The following is an 18,320-nucleotide window of genomic DNA, read 5'->3' on the forward strand; positions in this document are numbered from 1 at the left end:
TGGTTCGCAGCTAAGTCCCCGAGTGTGACGTTAAGTGCACACTCGGAGAAAGTTTATACTTAGGCGATTCTGGATCGCAGCTAAGCCCTCGAGTGTGACGTTAAGTGCACACTCGGAGAAAGTTAGTACTTAGGCGATTCTGGATCGCAGCTAAGCCCCCGAGTGTGACGTTAAGTGCACACTCGGAGAAAGTTAGTACTTAGGCGATTCTGGATCGCAGCTAAGCCCCCGAGTGTGATGTTAAGTGCACACTCGGAGAAGGTTACTACTTAGGCGATTCTGGATCGCAGCTAAGTCCCCCGAGTGTGACGTGAAGTGCACACTCGGAGAAGGTTAATACTTAGGCGATTCTGGATCGCGGCTAAGTTTTTTTTTTTGAGACCGGAGTCTGCGACCGCGAAAGAACTTTGAACCTGCAGAAAACTCGATCTGCTTTATATTATTTCACCAATACTTGTTCTTTACATTGCTTCAGTCGACGGTCACGTGTAGAAGCGCTTGATGAGATCTCTGTTCCATGCTCGCGGCTCGTCTGTCTCCCTATCGACGTTGTAGAGTCTGTATGCCCCATTGTTCAGCACCTTGGAGATGATGAAGGGTCCTTCCCAGGCAGGAGCCAACTTATGAGGTCTTCGCTGATCCACTCGGAGCACCAGGTCGCCTGCTTGGAACGTACGACTCCTGACGTGTCGCGCGTGAAAACGCCGCAGATCTTGTTGATAAATGGTTGAGCGAGTCAGTGCCATCTCGCGCTCCTCCTCTAAAGATCCACTCCGTCTTGCCTTGCTTGTTCTGCTTCAGCTTCGAGAAGAGTCCGACTCGTGACGCATGGCGAAGCAAGTCACTCGGAAGGACCACTTCTGCTCCATAAACGAGGAAGAACGGTGTTCGCCCTGTAGATCTGTTCGGGGTTGTGCGAAGTCCCCAAAGCACTGAAGGTAGCTCGGTAACCCAAGCGCCAACGGCGTGTCCTATCTCTTGCTGGAGTCGGGGCTTCAGACCTTGCAAGATAAGTCCGTTCGCCCGCTCTGCTTGTCCATTGGACTGCGGGTGCGCCATGGAAGCAAAGTCCACTCGGATACCTTGGCTTGTACAGAATCCTTTGAGTCTTTCCAAATCAAAGTTTGTCCCGTTGTCCGTGATTATGCTGTGAGGTACACCGAATCTGAAGATGATGTCCCTAACAAACTTGACGGCTGTTGAGGCGTCGAGCTTCTTGATGGGCTTGGCTTCGATCCATTTCGTGAACTTGTCGACTGCCACCAACAGATGTGTGTATCCACCTTGGCCTGTCTTGAATGGGCCGACTGTATCTAATCCCCACACTGCAAACGGCCACACAAGAGGGATTGTCTTCAACGCAGACGTCGGCTTGTGGGACTTGTTGGAGTAGAACTGGCAGCCCTCACATCGGTCAACCATATCTTTAGCCATCTCGTTAGCCTGCAGCCAGAAGAAACCAGCCCTGAATGCCTTGGCGATGATTGCTCTCGAAGAAGCATGATGACCGCAGGTCCCCGAGTGAATATCCTCTAGAATCAGTTGCCCCTCCTCTGGGGAGATGCATCGTTGAAGAACGCCTGAGATACTTTCTTTGTACAATTGGCCATCAATGACAGTGAATGACTTCGACCTGCGGACTATCTGCCTGGCGTGGACTTCGTCTTCTGGTAGTTCCTGCCTCAGGATATATGCAATGATCGGCACAGTCCAATCGGGGATGACGGCAAGAATCTCCATGACCAAATCAACCACAGCAGGTACATCGACTTTAGTCGGATCCGTTGAAATCTTTGGTTGTACCTGCTCCTCTGTGAAAGGATCTTCTTTGACTGAGGGGAGGTGGAGGTGCTCGAGGCAGACGTCACTCGGGACTAGTCTCCGAGTGGATCCGAGTTTTGCTAACTCATCAGCTGCTTGGTTCTTCAGTCTTGGAACATGGTGAAGTTCTAGACCTTCAAACTTCTTCTCAAGCTTCCTCACTGCATTGCAGTATGTAGTCATGGTGGGGTTTCTGACGTCCCACTCTTTCATCACTTGATTGACCACCAAATCCGAATCGCCGTAGACCATCAGGCAACGGACGCCGAGTGAGATGGCCATACGCAACCCGTAGAGGAGAGATTCATACTCTGCCTCGTTGTTGGAGGAATTGAAGTGTATCTGTAGCACGTACTTGAGCTTGTCGCCCTTTGGTGATATGATCACAACGCCAGCGCCGGAGCCATTCAACATCTTGGACCCATCGAAGAACATTGTCTAATGGGCCGAGCAGATGTGGGTCGGTTGCTGTTGTTCTACCCATTCTGCTATGAAGTCAGCCAGAGCTTGAAACTTAATAGCTTTCTTGGCCTCGAACTTGATATCGCACTACAGCATCTCCATCGCCCACTTCGCCACTCGGCCTGACGTGTCTCGATTGTGGAGAATTTCCGACAATGGTGCATCAGAAACGACAGACACCGAGTGGTCTTGGAAATAATGAGCCACCTTCTTCGTGTTGGAATTATGCCCTAGAGGCAATAATAAATTTATAGTTATTATTATAATTCCTGTATCAAGATAATAGTTTATTATCCATGCTATAATTGTATTGAATGAAGACTCATTTACATGTGTGGATACATAGACAAAACACCGTCCCTAGCATGCCTCTAGTTGGCTAGCCAGTTGATCAATGATAGTCAGTGTCTTCTGATTATGAACAAGGTGTTGTTGCTTGATAACTGGATCACGTCATTGGGAGAATCACGTGATGGACTAGACCCAAACTAATAGACGTAGCATGTTGATCGTGTCATTTTGTTGCTACTGTTTTCTGCGTGTCAAGTATTTATTCCTATGACCATGAGCTCATATAACTCACTGACACCGGAGGAATGCTTTGTGTGTATCAAACGTCACAACGTAACTGGGTGACTATAAAGATGCTCTACAGGTATCCCCGAAGGTGTTAGTTGAGTTAGTATGGATCAAGACTGGGATTTGTCACTCCGTGTGACGGAGAGGTATCTCGGGGCCCACTCGGTAATACAACATCACACACAAGCCTTGCAAGCAATGTAACTTAGTGTAAGTTGCGGGATCTTGTATTACGGAACGAGTAAAGAGACTTGCCGGTAAACGAGATTGAAATAGGTATGCGGATACTGACGATCGAATCTCGGGCAAGTAACATACCGAAGGACAAAGGGAATGACATACGGGATTATACGAATCCTTGGCACTGAGGTTCAAACGATAAGATCTTCGTAGAATATGTAGGATCCAATATGGGCATCCAGGTCCCGCTATTGGATATTGACCGAGGAGTCTCTCGGGACATGTCTACATAGTTCTCGAACCCGCAGGGTCTGCACACTTAAGGTTCGACGTTGTTTTATGCGTATTTGAGTTATATGGTTGGTTACCGAATGTTGTTCGGAGTCCCGGATGAGATCACGGACGTCACGAGGGTTTCCGGAATGGTCCGGAAACGAAGATTGATATATAGGATGACCTCATTTGATTACCGGAAGGTTTTCGGAGTTACCGGGAATGTACCGGGAATGACGAATGGGTTCCGGGGGTTCACCGGAGGGGGGCAACCCACTCCGGGGAAGCCCATAGGTATTTGGGGGGGTCACACCAGCCCTTAGTGGGCTGGTGGGACAGCCCACCAAATCCTATGCGCCAAGGAAGAAAAATCAAAGAAAGAAAAAAAAAAGGAGGGGAAGTGGGAAGGGGGAAGGACTCCCTCCCACCAAACCAAGTAGGACTCGGTTTGGGGGGGGAGAGTCCTCCCCCCTGGCTCGGCCGACCCCTTGGGGTTCCCTTGGACCCCAAGGCAAGGTCCCCCTCCCTCCTCCTATATATATGGGGCTTTTAGGGCAGATTTGAGACGACTTTTTCTCACGGCTGCCCGACCACATACCTCCATAGTTTTTCCTCTAGATCGTGTTTCTGCGGAGCTCGGGCGGAGCCCTGCTGAGACAAGATCATCACCAACCTCCGGAGCGCCGTCACGCTGCCGGAGAACTCTTCTACCTCTCCGTCTCTCTTGCTGGATCAAGAAGGCCGAGATCATCGTCGAGCTGTACGTGTGCTGAACGCGGAGGTGCCGTCCGTTCGGTACTAGATCGTGGGACTGATCGCGGGATTGTTCGCGGGGCGGATCGAGGGACGTGAGGACGTTCCACTACATCAACCGCGATCTCTAATCGCTTCTGCTGTACGATCTACAAGGGTACGTAGATCACTCATCCCCTCTCGTAGATGGACATCACCATGATAGGTCTTCGTGCGCGTAGGAAAATTTTTGTTTCCCATGCGACGTTCCCCAACACTTCGCAGTCATGTAAATCCCGTAGATAAGTTTTTGATAGTGGGGATACCTCTGCTTGGAAGGAGTCAGGACTTCGGAGATGTAGTACACTGGCCGCTGAACTTTGTATGCTTTGCCTTCTTCTTCTCGTTCGACTGTAAGAACAGTACTGACGACTTGATTTGTAGCCGCGATATACAGAAGAAGGGGCTCTTTACTGAGCGGAGCAGTAAGAACCGGCTGGGTGGAAAGTAGGACTTTGAGGTCGGTGAATGCGACTTGGGCTTCGCCTGTCCACTCGAGGGTATCTGATTTCTTCATGAGTCGGTACAGAGGAAGCGCTTTCTCGCCGAGTCGACTGATGAACCTGCTCAAAGCCGCTAGGCAACCTGTGAGCCATTGAACATCGTGTATTCTGACCGGCCTCTCCATTCGGACGATGGTCCCGATCTTTTCGGGGTTGACATCGATCCCTCGTTCGGAAACGAAGAAACCGAGTAACTTTCGACTGGGAACACCGAATGAACATTTGGCGGAGTTGAGCTTGATATCGTACCTACGAAGGTTGGCGAATGTTTCTGCCAAGTCAGTCAGCAGGTCGGAACCTTTGCGTGACTTGACTACGATATCATCCATATACGCCTCCACATTCCGACCGATCTGGTCGACGACACATTTTTGGATCATGCGCATAAAGGTAGCTCCTGCATTCTTCAAACCGAATGGCATAGTGATGTAGCAGAAGCACCCGAATGGGGTGATGAAGGCTGTTTTTAACTCATCGGGACAATACAGACGGATCTGATGATAGCCCGAGTAGGCATCAAAAAATGACAGACGCTCGCAACCCGCAGTCGAATCGACAATTTGATCTATGCGGGGGAGCGGAAAATGGTCTTGCGGGCACACCTTATTGAGATGCTTGAAGTCGATGCACATTCGGAGCGACTTGTCCTTCTTGGGCACCATGACAACATTGGCGAGCCACTCGGAGTGGTGAACCTCGCGAATGAAGTTGGCCGCCAACAGCTTGGCCACCTCTTCCCCAATTGCCTTCCTCTTGTGCGCGGCGGACCGGCGCAGGCGCTCTCGGACGGGCCGAGCGGTGGAATCCACGTGCAGTCGGTGCTCAGCCAACTCCCTGGGTACACCTGGCATGTCAGAGGGTTTCCATGCGAAGATGTCCGAGTTCTCACGGAGGAATTGGGTGAGCTCGTCTTCCTATTTAGGATCGAGGGTGGTGGAGATGTTCATCGGGGCAGCAGTGGCGTCCGTCGGGTGGATGCTAACCTTCTTCGTCTCTCCCGCCGACTGAAATGCAGACTCTGAAGCTGGCTTCTTCGAGCGCATCAGGTCGGCGGGGTCGACTGTTTTCTTGTACTTGTCAAGCTCGAGGACGGCCATCTGCTGGTCGGCGATTCTTGATCCCTGCTGCAGACACTCTTTAGCCCGCTGCCGATTGCCTGTGATGGTGATCACACCCTTCGGGCCTGGCATCTTCAGCTTCAGGTATACGTAACATGGACGGGCCATGAAACGCGCATACGCTGGGCGACCCAGAATTGCGTGATAAGCGCTCTGGAAGTCGACCACTTCGAACGTCAGCTTTTCCTTGCGGAAGTTCTTGTCCGAGCCGAAAACGACGTCCAACGCGATCTGGCCAAGTGACTTGGCCTTCCGTCCAGGGACGACTCCATGGAACTGCATGCTGCTCTCGCTGAGTTTGGACATCGGTATGCCCATCCCCTTGAGTGTGTCGGCGTACATGATGTTCAAGCCGCTGCCGCCATCTATGAGGACTTTGCGCAGTCGGACTCCTTCTACCACCGGGTCGACGACCAGAGCCTGTCTCCCCGGGGTGGGTACATGTGCTGGATGATCCGACTGGTCAAAGGTGATCACAGTCTGAGACCATTTGAGGAACTTGGGACTGGCAGGGTGGCCATGTTCACCTCTCTGTTCACCAACTTCAGTCGACTCTTGCTCTCGACGTCAGCAAAATCATCAGGGTTGCATGGACTTGGGGGAACGGATCTTCCTTATCCTCCTCATCCTATTCGTGGTCCTTCTCACTCGGTTGCCCTTCGCTGAACCCCTGGATCAGGAGGCGACACTGTCGAGTGGTATGCTTCGCATATATGGGGTTGCCCTCTTCGTCCATCTTCGTATGAACCGGACATGGCTGGTCCAGGATGAGGTTATTGAACTGCTTCTTCTTGGGGGTGAACTGAGCCTTCCCTTTGCCCTTGAACTTGGCATTGGTTACGGCTGTAGCTTCTGCTTGCGGAGCGGTCGGAGCTTTCTCCTTCTGCTTCCGAGTGTTGCCCCCCATCTCCATTAGCGACTCTTTTGTGCTTGCCGCTTCGGATGCGGTCCTCTTCTTCGCCATTTGCATAGCGTGTTGCTATCTCCATCATCTTGCTCATGGAGATGTCGCCTGTTCGACCGAACTTCAGGTACAGATCCCTGTACCGCACGCCTACTTTGATGGCGCAGACTACTTGATGCTCGGTGACGTTCTCCACCGTGTGATAGAGAGTTTTCCAGCGCTGGATGAAGTCGCGCAGGGGCTCATTCTGCTTCTGGACGCAGTACTGGAGCTCCACGAGGCCAGCAGGGCGCTTGCACGTCCCTTCGAAGGTCCTGATGAACACCCGGGCTAGATCTGCCCAGCTGTAGATGCTTGAGGGGGCCAACTGGTTCAGCCACGCTCGCGCCGAGCCGTCGAGCATCAGAGGGAGGTGCTTCATGGCGACATGGTCGTCTCCTCCTCCGATCTGGACTGCCACTCGGTAATCATCCAGCCACGTTTCTGGCTTGGACTCCCATGTAAACTTGTTAATTCCCGTCGCCAATCGGAAGTTGGGAGGGATGTCAGCCGAACGAATGGCTCGACTGAAACACTCGGGACCAGAAACGATGGCCCTGCTTCCACTCGGACGGTCAATATCGCGACCATCGCGGTGGGCTCGGCCCCTGTCGACCCTCCGCTGGGCGATATGCCCTCTTGCGTCGGGCCTTGGGTCGTAAGTGTCACCGACTGAACGCCGATCATCATGATGTCAGGGCCCGTAGGGCCCACCCCGCGGAGGGGTGCGTGAACGGCGACGATCTTCGTGATTTATGGAACGGTTGCCTCCTCTCTGCCGCTGATGGGAACCTGGGCTGTGAACTGAGCGATGCGTATTCGCATGAACAGAACTATTATAGATCATGTTGTGCGACTGGGAGACCGCCGAATTCTGCTGCTGCGCCATGTGCAACAGTGCTCGGATCTGCTCGATCCCTCTACCAGCCTCTGAATCAGTCGGCTGGAGGGAATCGGCTATCTTGGCAGCCGCAGCCAAGTTGAGGAGGGGTGTGCGGAACAGCTCCACGTTGCTCCGCCGAGTGTGCCGACTGGCAGAACGGCGAGGCGGACGACGCGCGCCGGACGCTTCGCCGATCTCGTGCTCGTTCCGGCCAGCTTGACGGGGGTCTTCATGGGAATTGGTCATGTGTACTTCTGATGCAGGCCCGCGACCCGCGTACTCGGAAGGAAACTCAGTCAGAACCGAGCCTGAGCGCTGGGATGGCGGGGCAACCACAACTGATTCAAGAACCGCCACTTGTGAAGATGCGTTCTAGCGCGCCTGGGCGTGTCGCACCCAACGCTGGAGCCGCGGACGGCGGGACCGCTTGATGCGGCGCGCGACGGCGGTGTAGGTCGACACCGGAGCCGACTGCTGGAGAAGAAGAATGCCGCGGGCGCCGACACGGAAGTGCGTAGCCCCGCGGCGGGGAAGCGCCTCGACATCGACGGGCTCATCCCGAAGACACACCGAATCGTCGACGATGAAGGAGAGAGCGCCGAAGAAGATCTGGTGACACATGCTCGAATCTCCACCGGACGAAAATGGCGAAAGGAAGTAGTCGCAAACTCGCGGGAAGTCGCTTAGACGCCTGCCCCACGGTGGGCGCCAACTGTCGTGGGTATAAACCTGATAGTAGATGTGTAGGGTATGAAAAGGATGGGCAGAACCTTAGCTATGGCGAGGTTGTATGAGTTCAGGCCCCTCCACGGTGGAGGTAATAGCCCTACGTCTCAGTGCTCAGGGAGCTTGTTGTCGAGTGGAAATATGGAATACAATGAGTTGCTAACCCCTCTACCAGTGGGGGAGGGTGGCTTATATAGAGTGCGCTGCCCTCCACAACGGTTTCGGTACAGGGGTGGAGTAGTGGGGATTGAATGCGTACGTTACAGGTAACGTACGCCCTAAATGCCAATAAATGCACCCTGAAACGTACGACCATTTCCCTCCAGGGGGGTTGCGATGTACCGAGTGGTATCCAGTCGGTTAGCTTGATATCCTCCGAATGTTAACCTCCGACTGGATGGTCGAGGACCTGTTACCGATTGGATGATGGGGACTCCTTAATTCAATCGGAACTGACTAAGGGTCTTGTCCTTTGTGAGGGGTAGTCCTTGGGTAAGACCTACATGACAGGCCTATGACCCTATCCTAGGACTATAACCCCATCAGTATCTTTACTCACATCTTGTGAAAACCCTGTATAATGGTCCAAAGCATAAAAAGATAATAGGAATGCAAAGAACATTCTATTTTTCCTTTTAGTTCTTCTGCTGACAGGATAAAAATATGTTGTGTTAAGTACAACGTACCTATGTTGTCATTTAGATAGCCCAGCTCTGGACATCAAAATGCTAGAGTATATAGCCTACATAAAAAAGCTCACATTTCATATCATCATCCCCAATCTTATTATGGTAAAAGAACCTAGTTTTTTGCCGTCTGTTAGTGAGCATATTCTCTGGACTTTGCCGTCTTTCTTGAAGTTCTTCTTACCCTTGCCCTTCTTAAAACTGGTGGTCTTGTTGACCATCAACACTTGATGCTCTTTCTTGACTTCTACTTCTGCAGACTTGAGCATCGAGTACAACTCGGAAGTGGTCTTCTCCATCCCTTGCATGTTGTAGTTTAGCACAAAACCCTTGTAGCTTGGTGGGAGAGACCGGAGGATTCTGTCAATTACAGCGTCATCCGGAAGTTTGACTCCAAGCAGAGTCAGACGTCCGTGCAGCCCAGACATTCTGAGAATATGCTCACTAACAGAATTGTTCTCCTCCATCTTGCATCTAAAGAACTTGTCGGAGACTTCATATCTCTCAACCCGATTATGAGCTTGAAAAACTATCTTAAGCTCCTGGAACATCTCATATGCTCCGTGTTGCTCAAAACGTCTTTGAAGCCCCGGTTCTAAACTGTATAACATGCCACACCTAACCAGAGAGTTCTAGGCGCCGTTTTCTCTTAAGTTGAAGATCCCTATCTTGGAGCCATCTAGGCGCCGTTTTCTCTAGGCACAAGACGACGGCGAGTTCGGTGGAGGAAAGAGTAAAGTTAATTGGCCTACAGTCTGCTCCCCTCTGGAGAATGGGGGTTTGGGCATCCTAAACCTAAACCGCTTCAGTAGAGCCCTTAGGCTACGATGGCTATGGCTGGCATGGACGAGCACCGACAGGGCCTGGCGGGGCATGACTCTGCCTTGTGATGAAGCGGACAGGGCCTGTTTAACGCATCAACAATAGTGGTCCTAGGCAACGGCGCAACGACATCCTTCTGGCATTGCTCATGGACGGGAGCAGCCACCCTAAAGACGACGTTCCCGTCACTTTTTAAGCACTCCAGGAGGAAACACAGAACGGTACAGGAGGCACTAAGGAACAACACCTGGTTAGCAGACTTAGCGCATGGTAACAATGTGCACCTTTGGGAGGAGGCAATTAGGCTACATAGATGGCTCCAAGATAGGGATCTTCAACTTCAGGAAGAAACTGCTGACACTATCACATGGAACCTTGAGGCTTCACAAACGTATACGGCAAGATCGGCGTACAAGGCACAATTCCAAGGAATGATGAAGTCCGATTTCAAGAAGATAATCTGGAAGACTTGGGCACCCCCTAGGCTCAAGATCTTTGCCTGGCTACTCCTGCGCGACAGGCTATGGTGCAATGACCAGCTGCAACGACGAGGATGGCCAAACGGCTATTTCTGTCAGCTATGCCTGCGTAACCTAGAAACATCAACTCATTTGTTCTGGGAATGCCCCATGTCACTGCAAATCTGGGCACACGCCGCCTCGAGGGCCGGATGCGCCTCTTTGTACCCTCCCACATGGGCAACAAAGAGGGGGTCAGCCGAAAAAATAGCCACCATGGTAGAAACGGCTCAACCAGTACACCGCAAGGCCACCAGGACGATGATCGTCCTGATCCTATCGGAGATTTGGAAGCACAGAAACGATTGCACCTTCACAAGCAAGCAGGCGCATATACAAGATATAAAGAGCGCAATCACGGGAACCGTCGAGCTCTGGAGACAAGCGGGAGCATCGTTCTTAGAGCACCCTTTCTGGGAACCGCCGTGAAGGATCGGGACTGTTATTTCTCCCATTTTTCCTTTTTTTCTCTGCGTTTTTTTCCTTGATCCTTCGATCAAATCCCTCGTCACTTTTGTAACGGCATTTCTCCCTGCTATGTTTTAATATATGCCAGCATCTAGCTGGATCTTTCAAAAAAAAAACAAGGAACAGCTAGTCACTTGAAAGAACACTTATCGTGTGTCATTTAAATATACAGATATCGCTAGTCTATGTCATAGATTGAGAAACTGCATTGTTATTTAACAGTGTACAGAATGATCACCGCTTAGGGTGAGGCTCAATATAAACGGTAAATAAATGGATCATGACGAAGCTAAAATGCGGGTGTAAATTAGTACTAAGAAATGATGGGTCAGTTATTGTTAAATGAATCAGTGGTAAACAGTCTGCTGTCCAGCCCAATATGTGATGTAAATGACGAACATGTCACATGCAGGCCAAATGAACTACACAGCAAATCATCATACAATTTGCTGCCGCTATGATCAATATGGGCCAAACTTTGCACTACTTATTTTGTGAAGGAATAACAGTTTTCAACCACATCCATGGAGTGACTGATAAAGTGGTTCTATTTTTAAATGATCTTAGTACCTTGTCCAGTAAATCATTAAAAAGTACTATTAATCACTGTGGAAAGGAAAGGAAACATTGTCCAACTGAGAAGCCTGCAACGGTATGAGAAGTCCAAAAGAGCAAAATGGAGTCTACAGAAGATACGCTAACCCACAAACTTCGAGCAGAAAACATAAAAGGGTAAAGATGATATTAGAGAAAAAATGGGTGAAGGATATTACTGCTGACTTACCTTAGTACTCCGTAGTACATAAAGAAAAACTTGAATACAGAACACCACTCCCTACAGTTTGTAGAGCAATGAGAAAAGTTATATACATCAGAACAGACATGCTAAAAACTGATCATGGCAACTTTTGAGAAGGCAGTAAAGCAGCAGGGCTGCTCCATCCCCGTCGCCTTCCAAAACCACAAGGCATTCTGAACTGAACTTTGCTTCTGCAACTTGTCCCTGTGAGAATTCGACTGCTAAAATACCAAAATGCAAAGACAGTTCGAATCGTAACCTGACGTGAACACGGTAGCTAGTTCATCACACATCCTAACACAGTAACATGTGTCAAAGACCAGAGCAAACAGCAGAACAAGAAATTGGTGTACCGAACAGAAAATTGGGGAACAGAATGAAGAATACGCATTGAAGGTAAACAACTGAAATTTACATTCAAGCGAACATCCATCACATCACAATTCAAAAGGTCAGGCCAGCTACTCGTGTCTCATCATTTCTAACTTCTAGTTACAGCTAAAAGGAACTTCTAATACATCCCAAGTCTCCAGCGCGATCACCTGTCTCCTACTCTGTTATCAGCGGCAACGCGACCTGCTCCAGAAACAGACATGGAACACTAATGAACAGCGATGGCTTAAAAATAAAGGTGACCAGGAAAACATTATGAACCTCAGGTGCTCGACAAAATTGCTGAACGGAGATGGGTTTGGTGGAGCTAGTACCTCTGCCGCCGCTGCTGCAACGGGGTGGATCGGTGCCTGCAAGCCCTCACTGGACGGATTTGGAACTTGGATAGGGTTGGGAGTGGACATTTGACACTGCAGAGACTAAAAAGTTGAGATAGTAGTTCGAATTGTATGAACCAGAACAAACAAAACCGATTCGAGCACAGAAAGGCTGAGAGACAGACAGTATATGGGGAATTTAACAGGCTCAACAGATTTCAACAATGAACTAGCAATTTCCATTCCATTCCATTCGATCCTACAGAAGATAGCAAACAACAGCGAGATGCTGCGATTAAACCAACGACCACGAACCCTAGACACTCTAATCTGGTTGGTGGCCTAGCCTCCGAACCCGTAGAGGGTGCGTCCCTGGCGCTTGAGGGCGTAGACGACGTCCATGGCGGTGACGGTCTTGCGGCGGGCGTGCTCGGTGTAGGTGACGGCGTCGCGGATGACGTTCTCGAGGAAGATCTTGAGGACGCCGCGGGTCTCCTCGTAGATGAGCCCCGAAATGCGCTTCACGCCTCCCCGCCGGGCCAGGCGACGGATTGCCGGCTTGGTGATGCCCTGGATGTTGTCGCGGAGGACCTTCCGGTGGCGCTTGGCGCCGCCCTTCCCGAGACCCTTGCCTCCCTTGCCGCGGCCCGACATCTTCTCGCTTCTCTCCGGTGAGGTTGAGTTGTCTTTGTGAGAGAGGTGGAGTCGATGGTGGAACACTCTGGGGCGAGTTGGATTTATAGCCGCTGGCTTTGCGGTCAGGGAGCGGCCACGATCCGCGTGATGCGGGCTGCCATCCGTCGGATGAGGGATCAATGGGCGGAAGCGGGGGCAGAGGGGTGGCGCGGATCGGTGACGTGGTGGGCAAGGTGTGTTTCTTTCGTGAGGAGGAGGTGGGATGCGGGAATGCGAGAAGAGCGTGCGCATCGGTGGGTTTCTGGCAAGTGGGACCAAACGATTTTTGGATGAATTTTTTTGCGCGGGGCGCGTTGCTCGTTTGGTCGCTACTGTTAGGATTAGATGTTAACTGCCTTGGAGCAGGTACAATAGCCTAATCAGCAGGCTGTAAGCGATTCCACGTCATCAAAAATCTGAGCTGGAGCAAAAAAAGAAGAGAGAGAGAAGGAAACGGGCGCTTCGTTAAGCGCCGGGCTACAGCGCAAGCCACGAGAAAATTGCGCACGTTTACGGCCGGCCGCTGGCGATAGCGAAGGGGATCCAGATCCGGTGCTCCTCTCGCCTCCCGCGATTCTTCCTCCCCAGCGCGCCAAATCTCCTCCTCCTCCCGCGCTTCTGCCTCCTCCCGCTATTCTTCCTCCCCCAGCGCGCCAAATCCCCTCCTCCTCCCGCGTTTCTGCTGCCGCTGCACCATCTCCTCCAATCTTTCGTGCTGCCGCTGCACCATCTCCTCCAATCTTTCCAGAACTCCCCCCCCAAATCGCCTCCTCCTGCTGCCGCGGCACCATCCCCTCCGGCTGCCGCGGCACCATCTTCCTGCTGCCGCGGCACCACCCCCTCCTCCTCCCGTGGTTCTTCCTGCTGCCGGTTGCCGCGGCACCACCCCCTCCTCCTCCCGTGGTTCTTCCTGCTGCCGGCTGCCGCGCCAGATGGGCAAGCAGTCCAAGAGGACGCGTGCGCCGGCGCCTCATCTCATCCCATCGGCGGCGCCTCACCTCCTCCCGCTGCAGGCGCCCCATCTCATCCCCCCACCGCCCTAGCCCGTCTCCCCGCCGCTGCAAGGGTTCTGGATCCCCCCACGACCAGAAGGCCCTTTGTGGGCAGAGCCTGCAAGGCTGGCTCGGCCGCAAGGCCCTTTGTGGGCAGAGCCTTCCGATTCCAACTCACAAGCATGGTATGTGTCCCTGCTTATCTGAAGATTTTTGTGTCAAATATTTCTATGATATGCAGAGATTTTTGTGTCAAATAGTTGTCCTAGTCTATGTAATAATAAGTAGTTTAATTCTGTCCATGAAGTTAGTTGATAGCAGATTAGAAGCTAATTCTGTCCATGAAGTTAGTTGTTTTATGGTCTATTATTGTTTGGACAGGGGAGTGGATTCTTACCCACCTGATGGTTTTCTTAGTTTATTAAAGAACACACCAAGTCTTGCACAAGATGTGAGCAATGGGAGTTCATCGCTGCCAATCAATGATGAGGATGCCACCAATGGTGGTGATTGTGCAAGGATTGTGAAGCGCTTGCCGTGGACAAAAGAGGAAGATCTCATATTGGTAAGATTTTCCCCTTTTTTCTTGTTGGTGTCCATGTGTTATATTACTAGCACAACAATAACTCTTTGCAATATTGCAGGTCGGTGCTTGGTTGAATAATTCAAATGACCCAATACAATCAAATTACAAGAAGAATGAGCAATATTGGAAAGATGTTGCTGCTGTGTACAACAGTACTGCCCCGAAAAACATGACAAGGCTAGTGAAGCAAGTGAAGGACCGTTTTGGAAGAATTAAGAAAAAGGTTGCATGGTTTTGTGCGAGCTGGAAGGAGGCTAATGCTTTGTATGCTAGTGGTGAATCTGATGAGGATTTAATGGAGAGGGCGATGAAAACTTATGAAGCTGATCACAAGGAAGATGGCCCATTTATGCTTAAGCATTGCTGGGATGTTCTAAAAAAGCAACCAAAATGGGATGCTTATTTGGAACGCCTTGAAGACCTAGAGCCGGAGAAGAGAAAGTTTAATGTTGATGACGATGTGGGGAACCAATTCACTCTAGATGATGTAGAAGATGAACGCCCAATGGGTGGCAAGAAAGCTAAGGCTGAGCCAAAACGAAAAAGGAAGGAAGAAGCTTTTATAATAGATCTTGAAGATGAGCTGAACAAGTTTGTAGAGGTTCAACATGCTGCAAATGAGGGACGCAAAGAGATGTTGGAGACACAAAAACGTGTGTCCAGTGAGAATCTTGAAGCTCGGAAGCTAGCGTACCTTGCAGCAAAAGATCACAAGGAGTCTGTCATGCTAGAAACGTATCGATCACTGATGATGCAAGACACGACTCTGATGTCTGAAGATGTGAGGTCTGAGCACATTTTGGCAATGAAGTGCTTTAGGGAAAAGTTATTCGGCAAAACTAACTAAGGTATTCCATTTGAAATTATTTTGTGCTGAAATACAAGTTATATGCTGCATTATATTGTTGTCTTTCAAATGTGCTGCATTATAATTGTAATTGTAGTCAAATAAGTGCTGCAGTATAGAGTACAAGTTGGAATTGTACTTGCTCTAAGTGCAGCCCAGATAACCATACATTCAGTGCAAAAAATCATGTAGTCAATAATAAAATTACACTAAACTAAGTGCACTCCAGATAATCATGCAAAAATTATGTAGTCAATAGTCCAACTACACTGCTTCAATGCTGTGCAGATAACAATGCAACAATAATTAGGCACCTCTATATAACCCCATCTTCACACTCCTCCACCCAAACCAGTCTCTCATCCCATACATCTCATATTCCCACTCAGCCTACAAACCCATATTCCTCACACACACCATGTCGGATTCATCACCATCCTCTAGTGATTCCGATGAATTAGCCCCGTCCAAGATCATGGAAGGGTATGTTGCCGAGCAGAGGGTCATAGACTCCTTTGCTGAGAGGATCACAATGAAGATCAAGGCTAGGCTGGCAGCTGGATTTTCTCAGCCACGAAGTGGTCCAAGGAAGGTCATTCGAAGGGATCATGGAGGTGCTCATGAGCGTTTGGTGGAGGACTACTTCGCTGCTAACCCACTATACCCCGACAGTATGTTCCGTACAAGATTTCGCATGAATAAACACCTCTTCCTACGCATTGTGAATGCCCTTGGTCAGTGGTCTCCTTATTTCACTTATAGGGCAGATTGTTCTGGTCGGATTGGACTCTCACCATTGCAGAAGTGTACCGCAGCCATGCGCATGCTAGCATATGGCACCCCTGCAGACGCCCTTGATGAATACCTAAAGATTGGGAAGTCCACTGCATTAGAGTGTATGGACAAGTTTGCAGAGGGGGTGATTGCGGTGTTTGGTAGCGATTACTTGAGACGCCCCACACGGGAGGATGTCGAGCATTTACTTCAGGTTAATGAGTCTCGTGGTTTCCCTGGAATGCTAGGAAGTATTGATTGCATGCACTGGCGATGGGAGAAGTGTCCTTTAGCATGGAGGGGGCAATTCACACGTGGTGATTATGGAGTACCAACGACGGTCCTAGAAGATGTTGCTTCCCAGGACCTTCATATTTGGCATGCTTTCTTTGGAATAGCTGGGTCAAACAATGATCTTAATGTTCTCAACCAATCCCCACTGTTTTTTGATGCATTGAAAGGAGAAGCCCCTCAAGTTCAGTTTTTGGTCAATGGAAATGAGCATAGCACAGGTTACTACCTTGCTGATGGCATATACCCAGAATGGGCTGCCTTCATGAAGACTATACCACTTCCCCAAACAGAGAAGCATAAATTGTTTGCTAAGTTCCAAGAAGGGGCAAGGAAAGATGTGGAGCGTGCGTTTGGGGTTCTACAGTCTCATTTTACCATTGTTCGCCGGCCGGCACGACTATGGAAGAGGAAGAGTGTTGGAAGGATCATGCGAGCTTGTGTGATTCTCCACAACATGATAGTTGAAGATGAGAAGGATCAGGTTACCATTCATATTGACTTGAATGAGAACCCGGGGGCTTCATTTGCTCTACATCCCGAAGTGAATGTTGGTGGTAATCTATGTTTCGCCGATGTGCTGCGTAGAAAAGCAACTATTCGTGCCCGTCCACAGCATACCCAACTTAAGAATGACTTAATTGAGCATATTTGGAATAAGTTTCAAAATAGCCATCATAATTAATCATGGTAGGATACTGGTATTTGCATGTTCCTTTTTCTTCTAGCATTGAGGATCAAAATGATATCTTACATTCTTCTTCTTCTTTTAGAATTGTGCAATGATGTGGTGATTGCTGCAGGTGATACCTACAGGTATGCATTGGAAACTCCTATTGACCATATACACATGCTATTCTTGTCCCATATGATAAAATTGGGAAATTAATCTACTAATTGCCTCTGTTCCTTTTCTTTCATACGTGATCAAAAGTTCTTGATGCGAATGGATCGGTGATTCTTTCTACTGAAGTTCCACCTACGACTTTGTGCTTTTATCATCAAAAATAAAGAGCTTGTTTGTCGAAGATATTATCTACTGTTATGCCTGCTTCAGGCTTTCTTATAAAGACTATTGTAATGTTTAAGTGTTGTCATGGTGCTACGTATCATCAGTTTGTTATTAATTTCTCTAGATGAAACTACCTTGTTTGAGGGAGATCTTATTTGATTAATGCTTTCTTATGAATACTCACGGACTATTTTATTTTGTGCTTTCTTGCAAAGAACCATGTACTATTTTTGTTATGCTGTTGTGCCATCGTGCTGTTTCAAAATGGCCACAAAGATGCTGATCAAAGCGGATGAGATGCATGTTCATGTATTAAATGCATGAGTATTAAATACAACCATCCTAACAGCCATCCTAAGAGCCAGCTTATTGTACTAGTGTTTACTTTAGCTTACGTGGCATGAGCTTACAGCCGGCAGCCGGCTCTACTATTGTACTTGCTCCTAAGAGCATCTCCAACAGCCGCGCTATACTAGCGCCGCGCCGCAAAAAAAGGGACTATAGCGCGCGCGCAACGCGGCCGACGGCTCCAGCGGGCGCGCAAAAAACACGCGCGCGCTAAAACGAGTTGGGCGCGCTGGCCATAGCCTCATCCCGCGCGGTTAATTTCGGGCGTCCACTTCCGCGCGCGGCAGACTCGAGCGCGCGAGCGAACTCGCCCTTTCCTTCCTCCTTCGCACCCGCGCGCGCCGGCGCCAGCGCCCCGGCCACCATGGACGCGCACACCGGCGACCCGCTGACCCCGCTGTACAGCCGCGACCCTCCCGCCCCCGCCCCCGCCGCCGCCGAAAACCCTAGCGCTGGCGCCGCCGCCGCCACCGGAGCTCCGCCGACCGTCGGCCTCGCGCGCAGCCTCTTCT

General features: G+C 50.1%; 3 protein-coding genes across 3 annotated transcripts; 2 read left to right on the plus strand and 1 right to left on the minus strand.

Annotated features, from left to right (window-relative positions):
- Nucleotides 1-12,499: 12,499 nt before the first annotated feature.
- Nucleotides 12,500-12,999, minus strand: LOC123448084 (histone H4). Its single transcript, XM_045124854.1, has one exon. The coding sequence runs from the start codon at nucleotides 12,935-12,937 to the stop codon at nucleotides 12,626-12,628; it is 312 nt and encodes a 103-aa protein (XP_044980789.1). The 5' UTR covers nucleotides 12,938-12,999; the 3' UTR covers nucleotides 12,500-12,625.
- Nucleotides 13,000-14,007: 1,008 nt separating this feature from the next.
- On the plus strand, nucleotides 14,008-17,602 carry LOC123448083. The gene is made up of 5 exons (XM_045124853.1): nucleotides 14,008-14,135; nucleotides 14,332-14,515; nucleotides 14,595-15,384; nucleotides 17,222-17,264; nucleotides 17,383-17,602. Exon 3 carries the CDS (start codon nucleotides 14,706-14,708, stop codon nucleotides 15,381-15,383), a length of 678 nt encoding a protein of 225 aa, XP_044980788.1. The 5' UTR covers nucleotides 14,008-14,135; nucleotides 14,332-14,515; nucleotides 14,595-14,705; the 3' UTR covers nucleotide 15,384; nucleotides 17,222-17,264; nucleotides 17,383-17,602.
- Nucleotides 15,881-17,133, plus strand: LOC123450345. The gene has a single exon (XM_045127646.1). It carries the CDS (start codon nucleotides 15,916-15,918, stop codon nucleotides 17,131-17,133), a length of 1,218 nt encoding a protein of 405 aa, XP_044983581.1. The 5' UTR covers nucleotides 15,881-15,915.
- Nucleotides 17,603-18,320: the final 718 nt, after the last annotated feature.

Source organism: Hordeum vulgare, chromosome 4H, assembly GCF_904849725.1.
Source record: "Hordeum vulgare subsp. vulgare chromosome 4H, MorexV3_pseudomolecules_assembly, whole genome shotgun sequence".
NCBI lineage: Eukaryota > Viridiplantae > Streptophyta > Magnoliopsida > Poales > Poaceae > Hordeum > Hordeum vulgare.